Source organism: Dasypus novemcinctus, chromosome 30 (genome assembly GCF_030445035.2).
Source record: "Dasypus novemcinctus isolate mDasNov1 chromosome 30, mDasNov1.1.hap2, whole genome shotgun sequence".
NCBI classification, from domain to species: domain Eukaryota; kingdom Metazoa; phylum Chordata; class Mammalia; order Cingulata; family Dasypodidae; genus Dasypus; species Dasypus novemcinctus.
The window spans coordinates 38642085-38665971 of record NC_080702.1 but is presented as its reverse complement, the minus strand read 5'-3'; the positions used below and the strand labels follow the sequence as shown (position 1 = coordinate 38665971).

Here is a 23887-nt window from a genome sequence, read left to right as displayed (position 1 = left end):
TTTTTTAAATGTATTTTAAACCTATTGTAAGAGAATCCTCCAGAAGTACACTAATTGACAATTTTACTAGCCATAAAGGAAATATCTCCTTCCTTGTATTGTTTTTTATCATACTTGAATAAATCGATGTTAGATATTGGTCTCCTGTTCATCACATTTGCATTTATTTTAACAATTGTTGCATTAATATTTTCTTCAGTTATTTGGTCTTAAGAATATATTTGATGATTTGTCTTTTAAGTCTTGGGTCATATTTCTATTCATGTATACACCATTTCACTTTTTTCAAATGTTTTCATTACTGAAAATATAAAGTATGTGTTTGCAAACATTTATTTTAGGGCTGTGGATTTAGACAATGGTTGAGCACCTGCTTCCCAAGTACAAGGTCCTGGGTTCAATCCCTTGGACCTTCTAAAAAGTCTTTTTTTCCTGTTGTTCCTTTTTTAAAAAATAGTTTAATCGTGGAGTATTTAAATTAAAAAAAAATAAAAAATCAGTATTAAAGTAAAATCCAATCATCTTTTCTCCTATTCTGTCTGACTTTTTGGCCATGCTACCCCAATCTGTAAGTTTATTAATAGATGTGCTAATTCCAGTAATTTGTTTTATTTTTTGAAATATGGAAAGTGTTTGCCTCTAGTATGAAGTAGATTACCTCAATTTAATATTCCAAAATGATTTTCTTTCTCCATTAATTAAACCCATTCATTTCCCCCTTACTGGTTTTTCAAGACCACCTTGAAGATGCATGAAACATTCCCTTAGACATACATCATTTCTCTATTTTCTATTATTTCCTAGAGATACAACAATATCTTCTTCTGTCATTACCACACTCCTTAAAATATTGTGGCTAATTAAAAATTCCAGTTATTGGTTTTGTAAAATCAAAATCTGCCTTTAGTGTTCTCAATTATTTTCCCTAATTTCCTGAACTTTGCATACTTCCAAAAACCTCTAAAATTGTATTAACATTACCTTTAAAATAACTCTCTGAATTTTTATAATTTTTGTACTAACATACATACAACCTCCAAATTTTCCATTTTAAACCCTGTCAAGTGTACAATTCAGTGTAATTAATGGCATTCACAATGTTGGGACACTATCACAATCATCCCTTACCCCAACCTTTCATCATCTCTAAAAAAACATACTTGCCCAATTAGAAACGATTCCCTTCCCTCATCGGCTCGGCCCTGGTAACTTATCTATCTGTGTTAGCTTTTTATAAGAAATCATTTTTTGACTATATTAATACAGCATAAATCTATTCAAAGTGTACATATAGTTATGCATTTATCATTTTAATAATTACTAGATCATTTTCATTATTCCAGTAATAGTAATAATAATAAAAAGCAAAAACAGGAAAACTCATCACCTCTCAATCTTTCTATGCTTCCCATACTGTGTTTAGGTACTATTTTGTTTCTATTAGTTTATTTGTATTTATATTTTGTATACATTCTCTTATATGTGCAACATCACCCATATTTGTATTTCACATAAGGTTTTAATGTTACATAGCCCGAGGTTAAATTTTTTTAGTTACCCTTATAGTAGTATACATGTCCTTAGATTTTACTTTTCATCCTTAGTCATATCCATTTAAAAGCTCCGCGCTAGTTGCTTACACTATCATGTGCTTTTTCCACTTCTATTCATTTCCAAAGGTTTACAAACAACCTTTTAAAACAATTCTGCAAATTGTTAAAAACTGTCCATTCCCTACCCTCATTCTATTTTCTATTTATTAATGCCACGAATTTATACAACGTATTTAGTTCATAATAGCACCATCATACAATATTTATGCTGTGTTAACTTTTATAGAAATTTTGTAGATTTGTTTGTGTTAGAGGTTTGCAAGAAATAACAAGCCGTACCTCAGTTCCCATGATATGCACTGGGAAAAAGGTAAACCACCTCCCCAGTGTGGCACTTTCCCACAGGTTAAACAAGGGAACCCAGTCAAGACAGGTGTGAAGGGAGATAGAGATCTTCACCATCTGTATATCAGAGGGATATGGAAATCTTTACTACCTCTACCTGCATATCAGAGGGAGATTTTAAAACCTTACAGATCAAAAGAAACAGTTGCTCCTGCCGCATTCCAAGAAGCCATAGACTCCCTCAAACCCCTCCCACTACCTCACTCAGACCCTCAAGCCCTCTCCCACTAACTATCATTTCCCCACCTAGGAAAGTTCTGTATAAATTCAAGTCCCCTCCTTCCAGAAATGGGCTGGCGTCTCTCTTCAGACTCCCAGGATGCTGGTGAGGGAACTGAAGTCTGTTCTTCAGACCCCCTCCATTGGGAGAGCTTCTCAATAAATAAATTATTTGCTTATGGCCAATCAGTCTCCGTGTCCCAGTAAGAGCCGTATTTTTTCCAACAGTGTGTATCTTTGCGAAATTGTTTCCAACGATTTACATTCCTTGATAAGAGCTTTATGATTTTATCCACAGGAGATGCAGCAATTTTTTAATCTATTGCTATCATATATATCATCCCCAAAAGCTTCTATAAACTGTTGGTATACTATTGAAAAGCCATTCACTGTTATATATTTGTTTGTGTACTGCCTTTTCAACTGCATATCTTTATCACATTTACTATTGGAGTTCCCTTGTGAACAATCTTATCTGCAGCGAAGTACTGTGGGTCGTTACTCTTTCCATTGTTTTTCACCTGTTATTATATTGCATTATCTGATAGACTAGAAATTCCAACAAGGTACTAATTAATTCTGCCCCCTACAGAACTTATACATATTCTTGATTTTAATAGGAGTGTTTTTTGTTCAAGGAATTTTTAGCAATATTCATCCGACAATACATGAGGAAAATGACTTATAGTAAACTTGGCTAATAGTGAGGATTCAATCAGACTGCAAGGGGAGAGTATCTGACTGTGGAGATGAGTCTCTAGATGGGGGTGATTCAACCATCCCTGACCCTCACCTACTTTCAATTGTGATTCACTGTCTCTGTATGAAGCAAAGTCTATATTCTAATGTTAAGAAAGTTTGTGTTTTTAAGCATATTCAGTAAATACTCTTCTCCTAAAATAATATGTTCAATTGGAAGTTGTTTCATTTTCTTAAATTATTTCTTTCTTTTACTGTATTGTGAAAGCGTTTCTCACTAGGCAACTCAATTTATTTTCATAAAGCCTGTACCATGCTTTTTCTATATTTATTTTTACAAGAAATTTTGAGGAAAAATGGAAAATATGAAAGGCAACATACGGAATTAGATGTAAAGATTCCCAAGGCAGATAATAACCAAAATATATCAGAGGTAGATATACCACACAAAATGGATAAGGATAAAATGCATTATTAGGAATCAAATGATAAATTCATAATGATAAAAACACTCATCACAAATGTATAGTAATTGTTATATATTAATGAAGATTAAAAGCCTAAGATGAATAAAGCAATAAAGAGAAACAAGAAGATATAAAATCAGTTATCATAGTGGAAACTTTCAACATTTATCTCTCAAACAAAGGATAACATATATCTAAGAAATATCAATTGTATTTGGAAAAAAAACAAGTTCGATTTATTGAGCACATTTGGATACCTGTGTCCTACTATTGAAAAATATCCATTCTTGCCAAGCACACGGGGTGCATTAACGTACATTTAGTAATATGTTAACCAAGCCTGAACAGAAGGAATTTTGAAATAAATACAAGGTGCTTTTCTTTTTCTTGGAATTTCAGATATTTAATAAAAATGAAAGGTGTTTCCTTTGGCCTGGATGATAATTTCTTAATAAATAAATGAGAACTTAGTGTAATCTGCAGAAAAATGAAAATAATAAGGATTATTTGCAGGAAGTACCACTGAAATTCTTGACTAATTATTAATAACAGGAATTTTTAAAATTAGCAAATGGATGATAGACTTTTTAGACTTTATGATGCAGTTCCTCTTAGATTCCTAAAGTGTTTCCTGTCTTATTAGGTATGCGTAATATTCACCTCCCCCTTCATCATTTTTACTCTCTCAAATCTTCCTGCCTTGCCTGAATCCTCCTTCACTGCATCTCTGAGGCTCTTCACAGTTTGTTGATTTTTGATGATGGAAGATCCAAAACTTGATGGGGTAGATGTTTAGGCTAACTGACTGTCAGTCTTCTGCAGGTCATTTTGTCTGTCCCATCCACTTCTGTCCCTATTGCAGATCTGAACTGTTAAGGAAACTCACACTTTAGTTGGAATTAATCTGTCTTCAAACTCATGCCAATATTCCTGACATTCTACAAATCATTTAATGATGTGTTAATATTTTAAAAAGTATTTTGGTTCCAGAATTAAAGAACAAATCCTACCATGAAGGTGTTCTGCTTTTCCACTCATTGAACTTCCATTGTAGCTACCCTTACCTATTCACATATAGGTAGAATTCAGTCAGGGCTTTAAAGAAATATTTAGCTTTTTAGCATTAGCTAAAATATTGTGGATTCAGAAGACCCAGTCTAGAATGACTTCACTGTGCTTTGCTCCTTAATTTGGTCATTGAATTGGATTGGTAGATAATCATGATTTGTGTCTTTTCCCTAAATATCCCTGTGCCCACCACAAAGGTTTCCAACCAAGAACTACCAGTATGTTCTGGCCATGCTTTTTGCCATTGAAGAGATCAACAGGAATCCCCATCTATTACCCAACATTTCTCTGGGATTTGATATCTACAATGCCCGGCACAGTGAACAGAGAACTTTGGAAATTCCCATCATTTGGCAATCCGGGCTGGGCAAGTACAACCCTAATTACAACTGTAGGAAAGAAAGCAAGTCAGTAGCAGTCCTTACAGGAAAATCATGGGCACTTTCCGTTCAGGTTGGAATACTGCTGGAACTCTACAAAATTCCACAGGTAAGCCTTGGTGGGGGTGGGGGGAGGGGGCCGAGTATTAAATCAAGTATCCTTTGGTGTGATTTTCAGGAAACTTAAAAGTTCAAGTATGGAATTGTTTATGTATTTCTGAAAGGGTGTGGCCATTATACAGAATGTTGGGATGTGCACATGTCCTTTATATGGAATAGATATAAAGGAAAGGGGCAAAAAGACAAAGGAGTTCCCCAGACCTCAGACACTGATGAATGATTTTCTAAAACACTCCCAGGGATCAGGAGATGATTAGAAAATAGAAAGAGCAAGACTTTTCTTCTATGTTTCTAAGAATGCTTGTTATTTATTGGGGTTGAGAGGGTAGTTCACCAATTCTCTGCTTCATATGGACTTATTTTCTTCTTATCCCTTAGCTTACCTATGGCTTTTATGATCCTAATCTGAGGGATGATGGCCAGTTTCCATCAATTTATCAGATGGCTCCCAAGGATACCTTTCTGGCCCTTGGCATGGTTTCATTGATGCTGCATTTCAGCTGGACCTGGGTGGGGCTGGTCATCTCAGAAGACAAGAGAGGTTTCCAGTTTCTATGGGACTTCAGAGAAGAGATGGACAGGAATGGAATCTGTGCAGCCTTTGTGGAAATGATCCCTATCACTGAGAAATCATATTTCATATTCGAGTGGCACTATCATTTACGTATCAAAGAATCACCAGTGAAAGTGGTTGTCATTTATGGTGACTCTGACTCACTATTGGTTTTGAGTTTTTATAGATGGAGAGTGTTAGTGATAGGGAAAGTCTGGATCACAACCTCGAAATGGGATGTTACCACAAGTGAAAGAGACTTTTTCCTTGACTCATTCCATGGGACTCTCATTTTTTCATACCACCATGGTGAGATACCGGGTTTCAAAACTTTTATCCAGACTGTTAACCCTGTAAAATATCCAGAAGACTTTTACCTTGCTAAATTGTGGTTCATCTCTTTTGATTGCTTGCTTTCTGAATCCGACTGTAACACTCTGGAAAGTAGTCCTCCCAATGCCTCCTTGGAGTTGATGCCTTGGTGGCAGTTTGACAAGGACATGAATGAAGGGAGTTATAATGTATATAATGCAGTGTATGCTGTAGCTCAGAGCCTTCAGGAAATGCTTCTTCAACAAGTAGAAATGCAGTCAGTGGGAAATGGAGATGGGCTTATTTTTGAGCCTTGGCAGGTAATGCCTCTTCCACTTAATAGCATGTGTTTTTTAGAACATATCATAAATGTGACTTTCTTAGAGTGCTGTATGTGCTCAAGTTTATAGGTTAGGGTTTGTTCCCCAAAAGCCCAGAATTCAGTGTACTTGTTTTAGTGTCTAGGAGGTAAATCTAGTCTTAGGTAGAAAAGTTCATCAAAAAGGAAATGCCATTGGGTGGGAGGAAATGAGTTTACAATCTTTGTTACTAAGGATCTCAACCTCATTCCCAACTAATATTTTAAATAGAAATTATCAAGACATCTTCCACCAGTCACTTAAATGACAACAGGACTTAATGCCTTTTAGACAGTGTTGAGTATTGTACATACATTATCACATTTAATTCCACAACTACTTTAGGTATTGATAACCATGCTTTGCAATATGATTATCTGGGAGAATTCAAAGATTAAATGAGTATGGTTAGGTATAATCCACCTTAAGATTTTCTGCAACTGATGTGTATAGATTGTTTTATCACCTTGCCTTTGGGTTTTCTGTACAAATTGAGTGTTAGTGTATTGACTCTATGATATGTTAGTCCTCCATACATTTTATTTTATTGAAATATTCATACATGAAAATACAAAAAAATAAGTGTATAGTGAAACTCTGAACTTACAAAACAACCAGGCATATTATCATACATTGGTCACATGCATCACACCACCACCAACATCTCGCATTGTTTTGAAACTTTTGTTATAAGCTATGCAAGGGCATCATCAAATTATTACTAATAATTATAGCCCATAACTTACATTTGGTGTATTTTCCCCCAAACTACTATATTATTTTTTATATATTTTATTATAGAGGTTGTGAAGTTAGAAAACAATCATGCACATGTTTAGAATTCCCATACAACATACATTCACCAACATATCACACAGTGTTGGAATATTTAATATGGATTATCTGATAATATCATCAGACTATTATCAACAATCATTGCCAATAGTGTACATTTGTCAAATTTCTCCATACCCCACCACTATCAACACAATATATTTTTAGCATTGAGGAGAATATTACAGTAACGCTCATAACCACAGTCAAGAGGTCACACTAATTGTATTTTTCCCATGCTTATCCACATTCTCACTACACTGAAATAGTGACACAATTCTAGAATAGCTCACAGAAGGACACTCTTGTAAATCAACCATCAACCATAATTGTCACCCAGCTCTGGGTTCACTGTTTTTCAGCCCCTAGACTATTCTCTAGCTTACTTTCATTTGACTTTTATATCCCTAGCCTACCCTTTCAGCCGCAATACCATTTACAAATCAGATACTATTCATTTTAATGTGTTACCATCAACTATATCAATTTCCGCATTTTAGAGTCAAGTTAATTAAAATCCAACGTACATTAAGCATCAATAGTCCTTCTCAGCCCTCCTCTTATCTCCTAATGACTTCTACTTAGATTTTACCTCCATGCATTTACTTTTCATATTTAGTTCATATTAATAAGACTATAGCAATATTTGTCCTTTTTTTCTGACTTACTTCACCTAGCATGATGTCTTCAGGATTCATCCATGTTATGATAAGTGCCCCAATTTCATTTCTTCTTACTGCAGCATTGTATTCCATCATATGTATATACCAGATTTTGTTTATCCATTCATTGGTTGATGGACACTTGGGTCATTTTCATCTTTTGGTAATTGTGAATAATGCTGCTATGAACACTGGTCTGCAGATGTCTGTATATCTCACATATTCAGTTCTTCTAGCTATATTCCTAGTAAAGGAATGCTGGGTCATAGGGCAGTTCTATATTTAACTTCCTAAGGAACTGCCAAACTGTCTTTCACAGACACAGTATCATTTTACAATCCCACCAACAGTGAAGGAGTTCTCTTATTTCTCCACATCCTCCCAGCATTTATTGTGAATTTCCAATTTCCTCTTTGGAGAAATGTCTATTTAGATCTTTCGCCCATTTTTAAATTGGATTCCTTCCCGTTTTACTGTTGACTTGAGTGATCTCTTTATATTGAATGGAAATTAAACCTTTATTAAATATATGGTTTCCAAATATTTTCTCCTATTGAATAGGCTGCCTTTTCACCTTCTTGGTGATTTCCTTTGAATCACAAAAGTGTTTAGGTTTCAGGGTGTCCCATTTATCCATATTTTTCCTTTGATGCTTGTGCTTTCAGTGTAAGGTTTAAGAATACACCACTAACACAACCATTCCAAGGTCCACAGAATGGAGGAATAGAGTATGGATTAGAGTGGACTTACTGATATTCTATTCATGAACTATTGTGATTAGTAATCAAAGAAAATGTGGCATTGGTGTGGAAAAAGTGGCCATGGTGGCTGCTAGGGGTAGGGAGTGGGAGGAAGAGATGAGATGTGGGGGCATTTTCGGGACTTGGAGTTGTCCTGGGTGGTGCTGCAGGGACAGTTACCAGACATTGTATGTCCTCCCATGGCCCACTGGGTGGACTGTCGGAGAGTGTGGGCTACGATTGACCATGAGGTGCAGTGGTGCTCAGAGATGTATTCACCAAATGCAATGAATGTCTCATGGTGATGAAGGAGATTGTTTGTTATGGGGGGAGGAGTGGGGGGAAGTGTGGGGTATATGGGGACCTCATATTTTTATAATGTAATATTAAAAAAATAAATAAAGACAAAAAACAGAAAAAAAAAATGCACCACTTACTGCCAGGTCTTGAAGATGTTTTCCTACATTTCTCTGAGAAGCTTTGTGGTTCTTGCTTTTCTTTAATCCACTGTTTGTTAATTTTTGTATAAGGTATGAGATTGGGATCTTGTTTCTTGTTTTGGTTATGGATATCCAGTCTCCCAGCACCTTTTTCTGAATAGATAGTTCTGCTCCAGCAGGATGGGTAGGAGAAGCTTCTCAAAAATCACTGGACCATAGATGTGTGAGGTTCAGTTTCTGAACAGTTAGTTCAGTTCTGTTGGTCTATGTGTGTATCTTTATGCCTGTATCATGATATTTTTACCACTGTAGATAGCTAATATGATTTGAAGTCTGGATGTGAGAGTCCTCCAACCTCACTCTTCCTTTTGAAGATATTTCTGACCATTTGGTTTCCTTGCCCTTCTAAATATTATTTGCAATTGTGTTTTCCATTTTATAAAAAAACTGCTGTTGGAATTCTTATGGGATTGCATTAAATCTGCATACAAATTTGGGTAAAATTGACTTCTTAATGATATTTAGTCTTCTAATCCATAAGCATGGAAAATTCTTCCAATTTTTTAGATCTTTTTAAAATTTCTCTTAATGCATTATAGTTTTATGAATATAAGTGTTTTACATTCTTGTTGAAATTTATTCTTAAACATGAGATTCTCTTATTTGCTAATTTAAATGGAAATTTTTTACTTCATCCTTCAGATTGTGCCATTATGATTGTATAGAAATACCACTCACTCATGCATATTGATCTTGTATCCTCACAATCTACTGAATTTATTTATTAGCTCTAGCATCTTTATTGTAGATTTTTTGGATTTTCTAGAGATAAGATCATATCAACTGCAACAGTGAAATTTTACTTCTTCCTTTCCAATGTGGAAGCTTTTTATTTACTTTTTGCCTGATTATTCTACCTAGAATTTGTAGCAGTATATTGAAAAACAGCGGTGACATTGCTCATTGATTTCTTCTTCCTCATCTTATTTTGAAAGCTTTCAGTCTTTCACCTTTGAGTACAATGTTAGTTGAGGGTTTTTCATATGTAGACTTTATCAAGTGGAGAAAGTTTCCTTCAATTGCTACCTTCTGTACTATTTTTATCAAGAAGATACGCTGTGTTTTGTCAAATGCCTTTTCTGCATTAACTAATAAGGTCATATGATTTTTCTTATTTGATTTATTAATGTTCAGTAATATGTTGATTGTTTTTCTTGTTTTGAACCACACTTTTATGCCTCATTAACACCCACTTGATCATAATAAATAATTCTTTTAATGTGTCATTGGATTCAATTATCCAGTATTTTGTTGAGGATATTTGCATCCATACTCATTAGAGAAATGGGTATGTAATATTTTTTTTCCTAATATCTTTATCTGGCTTTGCTATTAGGATGATATTGGCTTCCCAGAATGAGTTTGGTGTCATTCCTTATTGTTCAAACTTTTGGAGACACTTGAGTAAGACTGGTATTAAATTTTCTTCAAATGCTTGGAAGAACTCACTTGTGAAACCATCTGGTCATGGGATTTTCATTTTAGTGTTTTGTTTGATGATGGCTTCAGTCTTTTTATTTGTGATTAGTTTGTTGAGATCTTTGATTTCATTTAGAAACAGCATAGTTTGTACATTCCTAGGAAATTATTTCTTTCATCTACATTGTCTGGTTTTCTGGCATACAGTTGTTCATAGGATCCCCTTACGATGTCTTTTATTTTTGTGTGGTCAGGAGTAATGTCCTCATTTTCATTTTTTATTTCATATATTTTTATCATCTCTCTTTTTTCTTACAGCAGCCTACATATGTGTTTGTCAATTTTGTTTATCTTCTTGAAGAACCAATTTTTGGTTTTGTTAATTCTTTCTACTTTTTTGTTGTTCTCAATTTCATTTATTTCTCTTCTAATCTTTATTCTTTCTTTCCTTCTACTTGATTTGGCATTATTTTGCCGTCCTTCTTCTAGTTTCTCAAGCTGAGTGGTTAGGTTATTGCCTTTAACTCTTCCTTCCTTTTAAATGTAAGCACTGAGGACTTTAAATTTCCTTCTCAGCACTGCCTTGATTACATTTCATAAGTTCAGATATGCTGTGTTATTATTTCCATTCATCTCAAGATATTTGTGGGTTTACTCAAAATTTCTTATTTGACCCCCTGATTATTTAATGACAAGATGTTTAATGTTCCTATCTTTGTAAATTTCCCACTTTTCTGCCTCCTGTTAATTTCCAACTTCATTCCATTATGATCAGACAGATTGTTTTGTGTAATTTACATCTTGTTGATTTTATTGAGATCTGCTTTGTGACCCAATATACAATCTATCCTGAAGGAAGATCCATGAGCACTTGAAAAGAATGTATATCCTGCTATATTTGGGTCCAGTTCTCTGTATATGTCCATTAGGTTTAAATCATTTGTTATATTATTCAATCTCTTTGTTTCTTCATTGATCCTCTGTGAAGTGTTCTATCCAATGCTGAGAGTAGAGTATTGAAGTCTCCACTATTATTATCAAAATACATTTTTCTCCCTTCAGTTTTGACAGTGTTTTCCTCATGTATCTTGGGACATATTGCTTAGATCTACATACATTTAAGACTGTTACTTCTTCATGGTGTATTGCCCCTTTTATTAATATATAATATCCTTCCTTGTGTGCAATGAAAATTTTGCTTTTAAAGTCTATTTCATCCAATATGGATAGAGCTACTCCAGCATTTTTGTTGTTGTTGTTACTGCATGGAGGAATATCTTTTTCCAATCTTTCATGTTCAATCTCTTGGTATCCCGGGTTTTAAGGTGAGCCTCTTGCAGACAACATATAGGTGGCTCATATTTTCTTTTCCATTCCATCAGTCTGTGACTTTTGACAGGGGACTTTAATCCATTAATATTTAATGTTTTTTCCAGTGAAATCAGTTCTTATTTAACCCTTTTTAAGCTTTGGGTTTTATCAATTATATTTTATTTTCACCACTCTTTTGATACTTTTAGTTACTTATACTGATATAATCTTCATTTCTAGACTCTCTTCCAAGAATGTCTCCTTTATTTTCTTTTCAGACTCTAGCACTCTCTTTAGTATTTCCTACAATGCTAGTCTCTGTTATAGACTTTCTCAGTTACTGTTTATCCATGGCTATTCTAAACTTGCCCTCATTTTTAAAAGACAGTCCTGCCAGATATAAATTCTTGCCTGACATTTTTTCCCAGGTAGTATCTTAAATTTATCATGTTACTTCCTAATTTTATCCATTGTTTCTTAGGAGAAATCATCACTTAATTTTATATGGTATCCCTTTTATGTTATGCATCACTTTTTTTTTTACTACTCTTAGAATTCCCTAAATGTTTTTGGTATTTGATATTCTGATTACTATGTGTTTTGGAGTTGGTCTATTTGGATTTATTCAGATGGGAGTGTGCTGTGCATCCTGGACATGGATATCTATGTCCGTCAATAGGGTTGTGAAATTTTCTACTATTATTTCTTCAAATAATCCTTCTGCCCCTTTTCTCTTCTCTTCTCCTGCTCAGAAACCAGTGACATGTATGCTTGCATGTCTTTCTGCCATTTAGTTCCATGAGACTCAGTTAAATTATTTCTGTTCCTTCCTATATTTGTTCTTTTGTATGTTTGCTTTTAGAAGCCATATCTGCACGCTCATTGATCTTTTCTTCTGCCTCCTCAAATCTGCTGCTATATGCTCCAGTGTGTATTTAATTTCATTTATTGAATCTTTCATTCTCATAGGGTCTGCTGTTTTTCTATGAATACTTTCAAATTCTTCTTTGTGCTCATTCAGTGTCTTTTTAATACCCTTAATTCCTTTAGCTATCTCATTGAATTTATTAAGGAGACTTGTTTGAAATCTAGTCTTAGTTGTGGCAAATCCTTTGTCATCTGGAGGGTTATCTTGATCCTTTAAATAGCCCATATCTTCCTTTTTCTTATCAAGGATTGTATTTTTATTTTTTTGGTGCCTTGGCATCTGGCTTACAACATTTATTTATAGTGGATGCATGTTCTCCTTTTACTTTAAATCCTTCTTGCCTTTTCTCCTTTGCTGGTGTTGTAGTAGAAACTGAGGGTGAGCTTGGTGCTGCAAGCTGTGGAGGCTTAAGCTGCTTGCATTGCCCTGGAACTGATTAATCTTCTCCAACATTTCTTCTCTGTCAGGGGTAGGGACAGAACTTCAGCCATGCATAATAATCCAAGTTGTTCAGGCAAAGAGTATCTGTAGTTGTCCAAATAGACTGATGAAGCCTCAGGACCCTTCCTCGACTGGTATGGGTGGGGGTAGAGATTCAGGTATGGGCTTCAATCTTATGCCATATAGGTTCAAAATGTCAGGCCGAGGTAGAATGACATAGTTCTGGGGCGCCTCCCTGCTGGGGGTGGGGATGGACTCTCTAGAGTGCACAGCAATCATATTCATTTGGGCTAAATATGGCTTCAGTTGCCCTGAAGAACTTCCCTTTAAGGGGTGAGAACCGAATCACTGATACGCAACAGTTTAGTCTGTGCCTACCAATACCTGGAGAGGCTGAGGAAACACCAGTCCCCTCTTAACCTTTCAGCATGTGGGGGTGGATCCCAAGGCACCTTGCCCTTCCTTCCATGCATGCCAAAAGGGTCTTCCATTGCCCAGAGAGACTGAGAAAATGCCAGCTTTGTCCTATCCTTTTGGGTCATTGATGTGGACCCACAGGTGACCAGAGGTTCAGACCATGCAGGCTGAAATTACCTGCCATTGCCTGGAAAGACACTGGAAACCTAAGACCCCTCCTTACCTATTGGGAGTTGGGGGCAGATCAACAGGTACCCACCAGTTCAGTCTATGCAATCCAAAAGTGCCTACCATTGTCCAGAAAGGCTGAGGACACACAGCTCCCTTCCTATCCCATTTGGAGGCAGAGGTGAAGATGGAATTGAAAGTGATTAAAAATCAGCAGGTCTAAGATTTCCAAATATTCAGTCTGTACTTGTCAAAATCACCTGTGGCTACACAAAGAGGTTGGTCCAGGTCCCCCCAGCTTCCTTCCTGCCAGAGGTTGGCTGGAGCCTATCTTAGGGCTGCTGTCCAATTCTGGTGGAAAGATGCCAGTCCCTACCTTCACTGTGATTTTCTGTCAGCCCTGCCTCCCATCATGCCAGAGACAGATTTAAAAGGGAGCCTAGCCTACTGTTCTTTTTCTGACTTAGGCAGTTTCAAATTTGAGCTGTTCTTAGGATTATACTTTATCCAGTTGTGGTTCCTAATCAGGAGCTGAAGTTGACACCGAAGTCTCTTTCTCTGCATTTTTTTCAAAGTGGATCTTCCAATTTCAGACTCAGAATAGTTTCCAAGGTGGCTTGCACTGCTGCCACAACCTCCATGGTGGGGAGAACTTTACTCACAAATATCTGCAAATGGGCAGTCTCCCTCCATTCTTTCAGATGTTGCAGGATGCTCCACTGTCCCCCAGGTACCCCAAACAATTGCTTTAGATAGTTCTGGGTGATTACTAATTGTCTTGTAGGACAAGCTGACATTTCTAGCTACTTATTTGGCCACCATATTTTCCCATCTTCTCTCCATTCACTTTTCTTTCTTTTACTTCATCGGATGCTAATAATTAATTTGTATTACGAAGCAGGGCTCCCATAGGTTCATGGATGTTCCCTAATTTGGGTTTTCAATCTTTAATCTTTGGACAAACTCTCTCAACAAATGATGTCTCTTTTAGCTGCACCCATTTCTGAAAAACACACAATTTAAAAATCCTGTTGGTGACCACGTGATTTTGGATGAGGCAAGGAAATTGGATACCAGGTTTGACATTCTCAACTTTTGGAATTTTCCAGAAGGTTTTGGTCTAAAAGTTAAAGTAGGACAATTTGCTTCAGATATGCCACATGATCAACAATTTTCAATATCTGAGGAGATGATAGAGTGGAACGCAGGATTTTCAGAGGTGGGTATGATTCAATCATCGTATTTTGTATTACATATAAAGAAAATATCTTTATGGGGGATTCCTTCCTCCTTATTGCTCAGTAAATTGCCAATCTGTATATTTAACATCTTAACCTTCAACTTGAAAATTTTTCTTACACACTGTCAAATGGATGGTAAGGACACATTATATATATATATTATATATAAATATATATATATATATATATATTATTTTGTATTTCACATATTACCATGAAAATGAAATCCTTTCAGATAAATTGATTCATGTATTTAAAATTTAAATTTGTGTTTGTGTCAACACCCCTAGCAGTGTATATTTTGGAGAGATAAAGTTACACTTTTTAACAGGTTTTTGATTTTCTTCCCAGACTCCCCACTCAGTATGCAGTGAGAAGTGTATTCCTGGTTTCAGCAAAACATCTCAGTTGGGAAAGCCTGCCTGCTGCTTTCTTTGTACTGCATGCCCAGAGAATGAGATTTCCAATGAGACAGGTAAGTTCATGACAAGAAGAAAGTCCCATCTCTCCTTTATATCCCCCACTCATACAAGGTATTGAAAAGTTTCTGTAGGAAACTAGAGTCAAAATTCATCCTTCATTTAGCAATGTAATTTTATAATCAATAATATTTTCCATTGAGATGACACTCCTCTGCACTTATCTATTATATTTGATAAACTTTAGACCCATTGCAGGCAGTCATCTATAGGAAACACTTTTCTTGAACTCACAATAGTAAACTAAGTTTCATCCTTATCCTGTAATTAATACATTGTATTATAACTACCTGCTCTGCATCCTGTTTGAAAGAATATTTAGATTGTATCAAAAGCTTGGGTCTTAATTCTCTTCAGTTTCACCATAACTAACACTGATATGAAGAACAGGTGCTCAGAACGTTTGTTACATTTTTTAGAAATGAATATTTCTGTGGAGTGCCATATGAGGACAATATACAACGCATCTACAATGAATGGGTTTCACTTTCTGCTTTCTCATAGTTCACAGCTGACCGTGGGGACAAAACATAGAGATACTTTGTGTACATCCTTAAAGCCTGCAATTAGTGCATGTGCAGAGGTTTAAGGGCTTGCAAATTCATTGGGACAAATGGTTCCATGGAGTTTTTCATAGAAGCAGTAGCATTAGTATTATGTAAGATGAATGAAGGGGCAATAAATTCTTGGCAGAATTCTTATAAATGAGAAAGAAGCAAATCACCACTGCATGTATTATTCATAGATTCAGAGAACTGGAAAACAGATTTCAGTGTGACTAAGATCACAGAAGATATTGAGGATGGAGATGGAGACACGGTATATAAATGTGACAGAAAATCAATATGCCATATTTTCTTCATAATACAATTCTTGAAATTAGCCATATTCATGATATTACATGCTGGAATGACATCTTTGGTGGGGAATTTCTGAGTTTCATTTATTGATTAATATGAGGTTAAATTTTCCAAAACACTTCCTATTATTCCATTTTTTGGAGATGTGTTCAGACTAAAGATATAACAAAGCAATTTGTCAATTTGGGAAAATGATCCATGTACACATCGGTACAATACAGGTACAAGTATATGTTCCATGTGCACATATAAAGAATACTGTAACCATCAACGCCTACTCCCACATGTTAGGAGATCAAGAAATATACATTTTAGCAACTCATTAAATTTAGATAATACAATAGATTTTATAAAACTACTTTGAAATTAAAAATGCTACATTTTAAGTGATATGGGATAGAGCTAAAGCTAGCTGTCTTTAGATAAAAATGTATAATGATAGAATATATAATTTTAAATTATTTATTATATATATTTAAATGAAAAAACTGAACAGCTAAGTATTCTTCAAAAATTAAAATAATAAGAGCAAATAAATCATAAAGAAAAGAGAAGAGAGAAAATAATAATTATAAGAAACTTAATAAAGGACAATCTAGATAGGATAAAAAGATAAAGCAAGGCTAGAATTAGGAAAAAAATTAATAATCCCTAGAATGGTGTATTATGAAAAATGAAATTTGCAAAATAAATAATATCAGGACTAAAAAAAAGTTGCCCTCTGTGCAGAATTTTGTATCATAAAAGCCTAGTATAAACTATTTCATTCCAATATATTTGAAAATGTAAATTATATTCACAAATTCCCAGAAAAATAAGTTACCAAAAAATGTCCCAAGAAAAAATGAAATATCTGAAAAGTTTCATATCTCCTTCAATTATTGAATCCACACTTTAAAAACTTTAAAACATTGTCATATATTTTTATATTCACCAATGGCTTTACTGGGGAATTCCACCAAACTTTCAAGGCAAAAATTAAGCTTATTTACTCAAACTCTTCCAGGAAATAGGAAAGAAATGGGAAAACACAATTCATTTCATGATTAGAGCTTAACATATTTATCAAAATCTTATAAGGTCATTACAAGATAGAAAATTTATAGGTGTCTTGCTTTTTAAATATAAACTCACCTATCAAAAAAAAAATTTTGTAGTCTAGGTTTCCAGCTTGTGTAAAGATGTGTTCTCATGACAACTCAAGGTAATTCAGTTTGTCTGCCCCCTGAAAAGCAGAGTCATCTCAATGAATGCAGGAAAACATTTAATACAATTCAACACCCACCAGTGATTTTAAAACAAACAAAAATATCACTTATCAGATATGGAATAGAAGGGACTTATCTTAATCCCTTAAATGATACTTCCTGAGAACTAAGAAGTATCATCATTTGGAAGCATTTCAGGCCTGGGAGATGAATAATGAGACAGAACTCCACAATATTAACATGGCTACCAATACACTGGGGTTCTTTCCCAATGTAATATTGGCAGGAAAATAATTGGAATGAATAATTAGGGGAAAGGATAAAATAGAGCTGACATAATTTGTGAAGGATTTTATTGTGTATATCTAAAATTGGGAAGATTTTATAAACTGAGATTAGTGTTCTGAATACAAGTGTAATATAAATCCTTATATATGCAAGTCATAGGACTTTCTAAAATGAAATTTTCAGAGATGATATTTACAATATCCTGAAAGTATTAAATACCTAAAAATAATATTAAGCAAATTTTGGAAAGACTTCTGCACATAAAGATATAGAAAATCATTTAGAAAATTTCAAAAAGACTAAATAAATGGAGGGAGAAACCATATTCATAAGGGAAAGGACTCAATATTGGAAAGGTATCATTATTCTCCAAATGGATTGATACAATGAAATTGCTTTCAAAATCCCAACTTTTCTGAGGCAATTGAAGCTCATTAAATCACTCATATGAATCAAACAGGAGAATAACTTGGTCAAGACAAACTTGGAGTACTTATTCTACCTGCTTCATTTTTTATGAAGTCACAATAATGTTCTTTCAGCATAAGGATAGAAAAGGAAAAAAAACAACAACAAAAGAAAACCCAAATGGCATATCCAGAAACAATCTGTTTACATAAAGATTCATCAAAATCAGGCACATTGGAATTCTAAATGTAAAAATAAAATTCTTAAAAAAACATAAAGAAGAATATTTTCACATTCAAAGTCAAAAATTTCTTAAATAAAACAAATTTAACATCAACCTTAAAGGAAACATTTGATAAATGTTAACTACAATAATACTGCTATTTTTTGCTCATCAATGAAAGGTAAAGCCACAAGTGGATTAAATTATTTAAAATAGATCTTGTCAGCAATGAATCACATCAGGAATAAAATGAGAGCTCCTACAGAAACAAGATAAGCAAAAAATTCATTAGAAAAAAGTTTGATGTGTGAACAAGCCCTCCTTACCAAAACATCTCCAAACATGCAATGCACATATGTGATAGTGCTCAGATTAATTGTTCACAAGGAAATTGCAGTTAAAAAGCATAATGAAATACTCAAAACATCCCATAAAAGCTAAAATTAAACATTATTACTGTGTCCAATGTTGAAAAGAATATGGAGAGAAGCGGACTTGGCCCAGGGGTTAGGGCATCCGTCTACCACATGGGAGGTCCGCAGTTCAAACCCCCGGCCTCATTGACCCTAGTGGAGCTCGCCCATGCGCAGTGCTGAGGTGGGCAAGGAGTACCGTGCCACACAGGGGTGTCCCTGTATGGGGGCGCCCCATGCGCAAAGAGTGTGCCCCATAAGGAGAGCCGCCCAGCATGAAAGAAAGTGCAGCCTGCCCAAGAACGGTTCTGCACACAGAAAGGTAACACAAGATGACGCAATAAAAGGAAACACAGATTCCCGTGCCACTGACAACAACAGAAGCAGACAAAGAACACGCAGGAAATAGACGCAGAGAACAGACAGGTGGGGTGAGGGGCAGATGGGGAGAGAAATAAATAAATAAATAAATAATCTTAAAAAAAGAAAAAAAGAGAAAAGAATATGGAACAACTGGATGGTAAATTGGTGTAAAATTGGGAAAGCTCTATGGTATTACCTGTAATGGTGAATATTTGCTTATTACACGATCCAAATTTATAGTATCATATTGTACCAAATATGTTCATGGCAGTAACTTTAATAATAACCTGGGAAACGGACTTTGGCCCAGTGGTTAGGGCGTCCGTCTACCATATGGGAGGTCCGCGGTTCAAACCCCGGGCCTCCTTGACCCGTGTGGAGCTGGCCATGCGCAGTGCTGATGCGCGCAAGGAGTGCCGTGCCACACAAGGGTGTCCCCCGCGTGGGGGAGCCCCCACACGCAAGGAGTACACCCATGAGGAAAGCCGCCCAGCGTGAAAAGAAAGTGCAGCCTGCCCAGGAATGGCGCCGCCCACACTTCCTGTGCCGCTGACGACAACAGAAGTGGACAAAGAAACAAAAGCAGACAAAGAAACAAGACGCAACAAATAGACACCAAGAACAGACAACCAGGGGAGGGGGGGAAATTAAATAAATAAATAAATCTTTAAAAAAATAATAATAATAACAACCAATACTCATAAACAACCAAAAGTCCATAAACTGTAAAATGGATAGATATAAAATGATGTATTAATAGAATTCTATACAGCATTATAAGAGAATGGATTATAACACTTCACACCCACAAAGACTATGTTTTAAAAATGTGAAAGAACAAGTGTTGGAAAGATGCGGAGAAATTGGAACTCTAATAAACTGGTGGTGGGAATGTAAAATAGTTCAACTGCTGCAGAAAGCAATATGTCAATTTCTTAAAGAATAGAATTACCACATGATCTGCTAATTCCATTTCCCTGGATATACCCATACAGAGTAATAACATGTACTCAAACAGTTAATTGTGCGCAATGGTTATAGCAGCATTTTTCACAATAGCCAACACATGGAAGTGACCCAATGTCTATTAATGAATGAATGGGTAAATAAGCAGTGGGACATACAAACAATGGGATATGATTTGGCTACAAAGAGCACTGAATTTCTGATATGCACTGCTAAATAGAAGAACCTTGCAAACATTATATTCTTTGAAATAAGGAAGTGAAATGTCATTTATAAGAGATGTTAAAAAGGAGCAAATCCCCAGGAGCAGAAAGCAGTGAGGAGGTAACTAGGGAATGAGGGTAAAGGGAAGAGGAAATATTTGTTGGTGAGTCTGTAAAAAGTAAATAAAAATATATTTAGAAAGTGAATGAAATCTAAATTATGAAAGAATATTATCACAATCTTACTATTAACTATATTTCATATGTTATATTTAGTGTATTTATCATCAGCCTACTCTATTATTAGTATAAATAGTATAAAATATATTTTTATTACAAAGTTGGCACTTATAAAACAAGCATATGTGTAGAATTCCCATACAACACCCTTTCATCAACACACCAAAACAGGGGAATATTTGTTACAGGTTATGAGATAATATCATCAGTATATCACCACCAGCCATCATCCATACCATATATTTGGTACACTTTTTCCATACTCCCTGATTTTGTCTCACAACAATGCAGCGTGTTGGTGGTAGCTTGACGTATGGGATCTCTGTATGATGTTATGCATGTTTGTTTGCAAGTTCACAACTTTTATTTTATACTTAGTCTTTGTGTATGTTCATATTATTAGTAATTTTGAATAAAAATTTTAAAAAATGAATGAACTATACAAATACATCCAGTGAAATGAAAGAATCTCACAAATAATATTGGTAAAAGACCCAAGCAGAAGTAAGCTAAGTGCTTAGAATTCAAGAAGGTAGTTTATTTGGAGATTTGAGAGGGAGTAAATGATCGATAGAGGTTGGAAAAGAGGCCTCTGGAGGGCTGGGTATGTTTTAGTGCTTGGCCTGTGTGGTGTTACCCATAGTGTCACTTTCTCGTAATTCATTAAGGCATACACATATGGTTTGTTGCCTTGTATGACTATATGTTATCCACCAAGAAATACATTTTAAAAAAGAAAAGAATGGCAGCTCAAAAGTGAGTAAAGTGGAACTGTTATGAAATTGAAGGACTGAACTTCCAAAAGAAAGCCAGAAGTCTAAAAGAAAGTTTAGGGGAAGGAAAACAAGCAGATTAAAACACAGAGTTATATCGAGTCATCACAAACTGGACAGATTTGGCTGAAATTGTCCAATTTTTTTCTTTTGGGTCCAGTGAATAGGTGAGAATTACTGAATATGTGCTGGTGACACTTTACATTTCTTGTCAGATATAGAGCACTGTTTGAGATGTCCAGATCATCAGTATGCAAACAGTGAGAGAACTCGCTGCATCCAAAAAGCTGTGACCCTCCTGGCTTATGGAGACCCTTTGGGCATGACTCTGGTCTGCACAGCACTTTGTTTCTCTTTCCTCACTGCTGTTATTCTTGTAGTCTTTGTGAAGCACCAGGACACTCCCATTGTCAAGGCCAGTAACAGGACTCTCAGCTACATCCTACTCATCTCTCTCAAGCTGTGCTTCCTCTGTTCTGTGCTCTTCATCGGTCGTCCCAACACAGCAACCTGCATCCTACGACAAATCACATTTGCAATTCTGTTTACTGTGGCTGTGTCCACTGTCTTGGCCAAAACAATCACTGTGGTTCTGGCATTCAAGGTCACTGCTCCAGGGAGAAGGATGAGGCAGTGGTTGGTATTAGGGGCACCTAACTTTGTTATTCCCATTTGCTCCCTGATCCAGATGACAATCTGTGGAATCTGGCTGGGAACCTCTCCCCCATTCATTGATAAAGATGCACACTCTGAGCCTGGTTATATCATCATCGAGTGCAATAAGGGCTCACCCACTGCCTTCTACTGTGTCCTGGGATATCTGGGATGCTTGGCCCTCGGGAGCTTCACTGTAGCTTTCATGGCCAGGAACCTGCCTGACACCTTTAATGAAGCCAAGTTCTTGACCTTCAGCATGTTGGTGTTCTGCAGTGTTTGGGTCGCTTTCCTCCCTGTCTACCACAGCACCAAGGGGAAGGTCATGGCAGCTGTGGAGATCTTCTCCATCTTGGCTTCCAGTGCTGGATTACTAGGCTGCATCTTTGGCCCAAAGTGCTATATTATTTTGTTAAAGCCAGATAGGAACACTCAGCATGGATTATGGTATAAACCACCTTCTGGGGGAAATAAGCTGGCTTAAGTTCTAATTGAATATTTTCCTGCAATAAATAGATGGTCTGAAGAAAATCTATGCCATGATTGTGTTTACCCTCACTGATCATGAAGCAAATCTAATTTTCCTTCTCTCTAAAAATATCAGAATGACAACCATAACCATCCAACTTTTCAACTTTAAATTTCATTTTATTTTTATATCACAATTAATCTAACACTGAATACTGATATACTAGATATTTTGTGTGTTCTGAATATATTTATATAGTTTTCCATTTTGGTTTTCAATTCTTTGTTTCTCAATTTCTTTTTTTCCAAATTATCCTGGAAAACCGGATATAGATTTCTTCCTTTTCTCTGGCTATGGATTTCTTCATTGTTGTTGTTTAATTTTTAAAATATATATTTAATTATTTTTAGAATACACATAGATCACATGAAATGTTACATTAAAAAATATAAGAGGTTCCCATATGTCCCACTCCCCACAACCCCAATTTTTCCACATCAACAGCTTCTTTCGTTATGGTGGTACATTCATTGCAATTGATGAATACAGTTTGGAGCACTGTTACACATCCTGGATTATAGTTTAAATTGTAGTTTACACACTCTCCTCATCCATTCAGTAGGTTATGGCAGGATATATATTGTCTTGCATCTGTCCCTGCAGTACTATTCAGGACAAACTCCAAGGCCTGAAAATGCCCCCATATCACACCATCTTTTCCCTCTCCTTGCCTTCATCAACCCCTGTGGCCACTGTGTCCACATCAGTGGTATAATTTCTTCCACTGCTAGAGTCACAATAATTCTATAGTAGAATATCAGTAAGTCCACTCTACTCCATATTTTACATCTCCAACCTGAGGACCCTGGGATGGCGATGCCCTTTCCACCTCTCAACTGAGAGGGGACTTCTATCATGCATGGCTTGTGAATGGGAATCTCATGCCCACAGGTCTAAACTCTCAGTTCCTTGATGTGGTGGTCATTCATCCTCACCTCCCTGTCAGCTGACCTGGGTAAATCCAATGAATCAGAGTGTAGGATTTGCAAGTCTGCTGAGGCTCGGACCACAGCTAGCACATGAACAGTCCAGAGATTCAAGTCTCCTTGGCATACACCAGCCCCAGCACCAAAAATGGTTCAATAATAGCATCAGAAAAGGCTTGTGTGGAGAAGTCACATCTGAGTCCAACTCCATCAAATTCAGGAGCACAAATTCCAAAGTAGGGCCCACTAGCAAGGCACCAAACTCCAGAGCCATCTGTCATGATTGTAAGACCTGGGTGTCTCCATATCCTCAGGAGCACCACTACCTGGGGTTGTATCTACTTTGGCTGTCTCTGAGATCCTACTGAGATGTGAGATGTGCATAAGCACCACCCTTCTGATGACCTCCCAACACATTTTGAATTCTTAGCCAAAGAATCTAATTTGTCTTTACCTGACTATGGTGATCCTAATGATCCAATAGCATTTAGGGAATATTCCTTACTTTCCCACATATTTGAATTGCTCTATTTTAAGGATAATAACTACATATAAAAG

At 35.9% G+C, this 23887-nt stretch overlaps 1 protein-coding gene across 1 annotated transcript in view; it reads left to right on the top strand.

Annotated features, from left to right (window-relative positions):
- LOC131276813 (vomeronasal type-2 receptor 116-like) overlaps positions 1 to 22358 on the top strand; it is a 30718-nt gene extending 8360 nt beyond the window's left edge. The window contains exons 2-6 of the mRNA XM_058290386.1: positions 4609 to 4900; positions 5290 to 6096; positions 14547 to 14774; positions 15148 to 15271; positions 21436 to 22358. Of these exons, the coding sequence (XP_058146369.1) occupies positions 4609 to 4900; positions 5290 to 6096; positions 14547 to 14774; positions 15148 to 15271; positions 21436 to 22358 (2374 nt within the window). The remainder of the gene's footprint in view (positions 1 to 4608; positions 4901 to 5289; positions 6097 to 14546; positions 14775 to 15147; positions 15272 to 21435) is intronic.
- The last annotated feature ends 1529 nt before the right edge of the window (positions 22359 to 23887 follow it).